Source organism: Cajanus cajan, chromosome 9, assembly GCF_000230855.2.
Source record: "Cajanus cajan strain Asha chromosome 9, NIPB_CcT2T_4, whole genome shotgun sequence".
Classification (NCBI taxonomy): domain Eukaryota; kingdom Viridiplantae; phylum Streptophyta; class Magnoliopsida; order Fabales; family Fabaceae; genus Cajanus; species Cajanus cajan.
In genome coordinates, this window is record NC_138525.1 from 4,087,959 (window position 1) to 4,093,958 (window position 6,000).

The following is a 6,000-nucleotide window of genomic DNA, read 5'->3' on the forward strand; positions in this document are numbered from 1 at the left end:
AAAAATAATATTTATTAGTTTAAAAATAAATTTAAATATTTATAATTTAAAAGAATAAAATCGATAAATTTTATGTTAATATTAATAGATGAAAGAAAGAATAGAAAGAAGAAAAAGAAAAAAAAAGTGGAAGAGATGAAAGAGAAAGAGAAAGAGAAAAACAAGAGAAGAAAGAGACTAAGAGACAGGGAAGAAATAGAGGCAGAGAAAGGGAGAAATCAATATAGAGGAGAAAAAAAAACAGAGAAAAAAGAGAGATCAACTAGAAAGACAATATAGGAGATGACGAGAAAAAAAAAATTAAAAATCTCAAGATTTTTGTGAAATGATTGGATGAGTTTATTATATCAAGTACAACTTCTAAAAATATTTCACAAAATAAAAATATACCAAAATTTGTATGTTTTTAATTATTAAAAGATTATTTTTAAATAAAAAAGTTTCAATCAAATATCACCAAATTTAAACATATTCTTATAAAAAAATCTCAATTGGGTTCATTAAATATTTAAAAAATCACAAATATTTGAATGTTATGAATAATAATTAGTGGCTTAATTAGTGGATGCCAATATTCATTATCAATCATTACCATTTATATGTCCGTTATGTATTATTCTCTTTATTGTATAATTGTTCAGTTACCACATGTACTTATAAATAGGTTACTCCTCTTCCAAAGATAATACACCAATTAGATTCTTTTCTCTATCTCATATTGTCTCATTTCTTCTCTATACTTTTTCTTGCTTTTATAACAAATTTTAATTTTTTTTTATACATTTTTCACCCAAACAAAAACATTTCAAATTCAAAAAATAAAAAATGAATTAATTTCTCAAAGCCATTCGTCTAAACACACTTTTAGAATTGTTCCTTTGTTTTGTGTACTAAATCTGATGCACTGGCTGAATAAACTCTATCCTAAAAGATTCCCCATCATCTCCATAGACACCATTGCATAAAGATTGGTCCCATTCCAACAACAAAAACACTCTTAAATCACGCCCATACCTAAATACTTGCCATCCAGCCAAACATAAAAAATAATCTCATTCATCTTAATTATTTTTAAATTAAATATAAACTTTCTCATTTACTCTTATTTAAATTAAATTCACTATAAGTTTCTTAAAGAAAGAAAGAGTCATTTGCACATTTTACACGAGGAATCAACAAAAACATTGGATGAAAATTTTATTTTGCTAGCTGATAAGAAACTTGAGCTACAACATTGGAAGCAAATGATCAATAGAAGAATGTATACATCTCTCACTCGGTCACGACTTGGGCATTTGTTGTTGCTGCACAACAAGAATGAAAGCATTAGTTTTGGTATCTGAGGAAGCAAGCAAATCTCCAATGACACCTAACTCAGGAAACTCAGTCCAATTCTCAAGTGTTGTAGTTTGAGGCGATTTGATCCCATTTCGTCTACCAACTATGAAAAAATCATGTTGGTTCGCAACCTTAGAGACAAAATCAGCGGTCTCAGAAGGGTCCTGAATAGTGATCTTTTTATAAGTCACATTCTTAATACTCCCATAGTACCCCTTAACACTCTTCAGCACCTCATCATCCAACATCATGTCCCAGTGTGACTCACTTTGACTCGAAGCCAAGTGGTACACAAACAAGTTATAAGCACAATCTTTAATGGCCCTCTTAGCCAAGAACAATGCCTCTCTATCATCGGGACCCCCCAAAAAAATCAAGCCTATTTGCTTTATGCAAGCATTGGAAGAACTTGATCGATTCACCAGAATCCCCACGGAACATGGGGCCCTTTCCAAAACTTTAGAGTTCAAAGTCCTAACATTGTCATCCATGGATTCGATGGAACCACCCTCATTCCATCTCACGTGAAATGGAAGAAGGATGATGCAAGCGAGTTTATCCAATGCAAGGTAACATATGTCATCATGCATGAAGCGTAAGGGAGATATGGCTGTGTAGGTGCTAATTGATGTAGTTCCGGCATTGTCATGTTCAAAGAGGTTGAAGGTGACAATGACATCTTCAGAGTAGTTGTAACCTGAATCAACACTTTCTTGGAGACGGTGTGAGATGAAGATGGGTGAGAATCTGCCAACTAACTCCATGAGGTGCAAGATGTGAACCACCATAGGGTTGCTTGTTGTGGGGCAAAATATGTCAAGGGCATTTCTTATGGACAATATGTGGCTTGGTTTGTGGATGCATGCCACCATCCGAAGCTCTGAGTTGGGTTTCAAGTTGAGTATGTTCCTTTTTTGATACCCCACATATTTCCTTGATGGGTCGTATAAGGCTTTCACCCCAATGCGTGCAATGCTTCCCAACACCAACACTGATATAGCCATCATAGACATAGTTTCGTTGCTCATTAACTGCATAAATTGCACATCACATGATGAGGACCAAACAAAAAAGCTTATATGCATACATTAACTAATTAATGTATGCAATAACAATGTATACATTATAATTAGAGTTTCATCTCAGTAATACACAGTAAAAATATCTTTAAATATTGATGTATATTACTAAAGTAAAACTTTAATTAAGACCTGAAAGTAACATTATCTAAGTTTTTTTCATTAGTTCTTTTATCTCATTCTTCTCTTTTCTTCTTATTTTTACATCTCTTTATTATTGTATAAAAAATTGTGCAAATGTAGAATTTACAAGTAACTTTTCTAAAAATAAGTGATATGTGAACAAAAATATATTTTTTTAAAAGGCTTGGTGATAAGCACATTATGCATGGCTAAAGGAATATATGGAATAGAGTGTTACCATTGAATCAAAGAGGAACACGTGTGTGCAAAAGTCCACGACACCTCTACTGCTCAACAAGAGAGCGAGACAAAAACCGTCTGTTTTGGGCATGTGGCAATAATGGCAAACTATAATGGTTATGAGCATCTTAAGCAAATGCATAAAAACAATTATAGTGGCCACAATGAGAATCAAGGTGCCATTAATGTGCACCAAAATATCCACCTTCATTGCACAACATGTGACAAAGATAGGACAAAGGAACCACGTGTTGAATAACTCAAATTGCTTAATCAATTCAGACCCTAACGGAGGACCTTCTGGCACAAGAAGACCAAGGAGTAACACCCCACCTAACACAGGTTGGTTTGCAAATAATCCAAGCAAACCAGCAGCAAGGGCCATGAGGATCACCACATAAGTGTATGCTTTCTTCACAGGTCTACCTTCAGGTGTGATCCTCACAATCTTTCTCATTGCGGGACGTGCAAGCATAATCACAATTGATAAAAAACCAATGTATTTTAGGATAGTGTAAAGGGCAAGTTTAGGGCCCTTGCCTAGCTCATGATCATGAGAATCGGTTCTTAGGCTGCTCATAATAGCAGTGCCTAGACCTGTTGTAACTTGGCTTATTACATCCATAACAAGGGATGATGAGAGTGCTAAGCGTCCAAGTTCTGAGTTCAAAATCTCAAGATCAGAGAGAAGAGAAACTATCACAGGAAAGGAACAACCACTGTGATTTATTACTACCACAGGGAGTTTTCCTCCATTGAACTCTCCAAGGGCTTTTTGAAAGTCCCCCATGAATCTGTAGCATAGGCTGAGACCAACTACTGTTGGAATCAACAGGGAGGAAAGAGCTATTGTCCAAGCTTTCCTTCCGGTTCTAGTTATCATGCTGAAATCCGTTTGCACTGTAGTTAGAAACAAGAACATTGTGTAGCCCATTCCTGATATTAGGCTCAACACGTCTTCACTCCCGTCAGGGAACAACATGGTTTTATATGGCATCAATGCCCCTATCTTTAGAGATGGACCTAAGACAAACCCAGTCTGCAATTGGAGACATATATATATATATATATATAATATTAATGTTTTTCATATGTAAACAAACTACAAGAAGACTGAAAATCATTACTGCAAATGGTTTCACACTTTTGTTTCTTATCTAATTAATGATTGATTCCTAACTTAGACATTAGATTGTAACTGAGTATCATTTTCTCATTAAATGAGCTGACCTTGTAGCAGAAAGTTATACCTACTATATATAAATAAATAAAAAGGAACAACAACTATATATTTATATATCACACTTGATGTTTGGTTATAAATCATTGATATAATTTCTTAAGCGTTTTTAGTGTTGTCTTGGATTAAAAATATAGTTTTATATAAATAATTTGTATAATAAACATTTAAATTATAGGTTTTCAACTAAAACTCTATTTATGATATAAAAAAAAAGTCACATAAAAATTCTTTAAAAAAATTACATTTAAATTTTGTCCTTAAAATACCCTCGTGAAAGTACTTTAAGACGATTTTCTTATACCATTTTGTGGACGATATTAATGATGTACCCAACCTTTCATCTAATGTATTTATTCCAAAGTTCAATTCTACGTTGCCATATGTATTAGTATGGATTGATCTATTGGTTTCCCTTAAAATCACACACACAAACATAAGACAATATTAGAAAATTGTGTTTCTGTATGTAAGATGATGTGCAAGTGCAACAAAATGTCACGTGACATGTTTTTGAATGAGACTAGAACCAAACAGAGGAGAGGGGACAAAACATGTACCATGACTTGTGAAACGAAATAAGGGAACCCCAAGTGCTTGAGTATCGTATGAAAGCATTGCGTGATGACGAAAATGGTGATAATTTGTAATTGCAACAGTGGCATTGTGGATTTATGTGGTAATGCGCCATAGGTTGGGTCACCCCACATGCCATCAGATACTATCTTGGGTGGCATTTCAATGGAAACATTAAAGAGAACAAATTTTCTGTCTGGGTCTGAATTGTACTCGTCCAACACTGCTGCATTGAAAATTGTATTGTTTATTGTGCTTATTAGGGGGTTATATGATGTCCCCATGATAATCTTTATGATCAGATCAGAATCACAAATGAGTTATTCATTGGCTCGAGTCTTTTTAATGTGGTCACATTTGGCGTAAGTTGTGACAGGCTTAGTTTCTTAGCATCATCCGAAGATTATGTTGACCATGATAACGGATTTTTCGTAGATATAGCTTGTTTCAGCTGTACCTGAAACAATAAATACAACAAAGCATTGTAAGTTATTTAACTGCTATGTCACACCTAATGTTGTTTACGTGTCATTATATGTATTATATAACTAACTATCATTGATGGACTTTTACATTTAATGTGCAAGTTTTTTTTTTTTTTTTTTTTAATACGTGAAGGGTTCATTTTATTTTATAATAAAATTATTTGGATTATTTTAAAAAAAAATTGTTGTTGAAGAGATTGGAACGTTTTTCATTTGCATAATATTCTCACAATAGTATTAGAAAATTCGATGATTTGAAAAATAATTATTATAAGACATCACAAAAATATTTAAAATTGTGAATTAAATAAAATTTTAATCATATATTTTTCTACTCCAAATTTTAGGGTTTTTTTTTTGTTGACAATTTGCTTTCTCAAATTATAAAATTTTACAATTTTTGTATTTAAGTAGTTAAATTAGTTAGATATCTAAACGTGGAACTTGAAATTATTAAGGTTAAAACCCTATTTTGGTCCCTTATAATCTTTTTTGTTTCAATTTAGTCCCTCATTAATTTTTGGTCTCAATTTGGTCTCAAATTAATTAATTGGTTTCAATTTAGTCCTAAATTAATTAATTGGTTTCAATGTGGGACTTTCCGTCCAAATTGTTTTAACGGTGTTAACTTTTGGCCACGTGGACGCCACGTAGATGCATACGTGGCATCCACGTGGATGAGAATTTTTTTGAAAACACCTGGACCCAGAACGGCCCGTTCTGAAACCGGAACAGGCCGTTCTGGTTGCAAAATTAAAACACCACCAGTGAAGCAGAACGAGCCGTTCTGAAATCAGAACGGGCCGTTCTGCTTTCAAAACGGTCCGTTCCAGAACTGTGAATAAAATATTCTTTACTTAATTGTGTTTTTGATATTATAATTATGCAATTTTGATCTCTAAGGTTTTAATTGAGTAAT

The 6,000-nt window shown here is 33.1% G+C and overlaps 1 protein-coding gene across 1 annotated transcript; it reads right to left on the bottom strand.

Annotated features, from left to right (window-relative positions):
• Window positions 1-1,157: 1,157 nt before the first annotated feature.
• LOC109810458 (cation/H(+) antiporter 4) lies at window positions 1,158-4,880 on the bottom strand. Its single transcript, XM_020373924.2, has 3 exons — window positions 4,581-4,880; window positions 2,779-3,819; window positions 1,158-2,369 (listed from the first exon to the last, which is right to left on the bottom strand). The coding sequence occupies exons 1-3, from the start codon at window positions 4,878-4,880 to the stop codon at window positions 1,281-1,283; spliced, it is 2,430 nt and encodes an 809-aa protein (XP_020229513.1). The 3' UTR covers window positions 1,158-1,280.
• Between the last annotated feature and the right edge of the window lie 1,120 nt (window positions 4,881-6,000).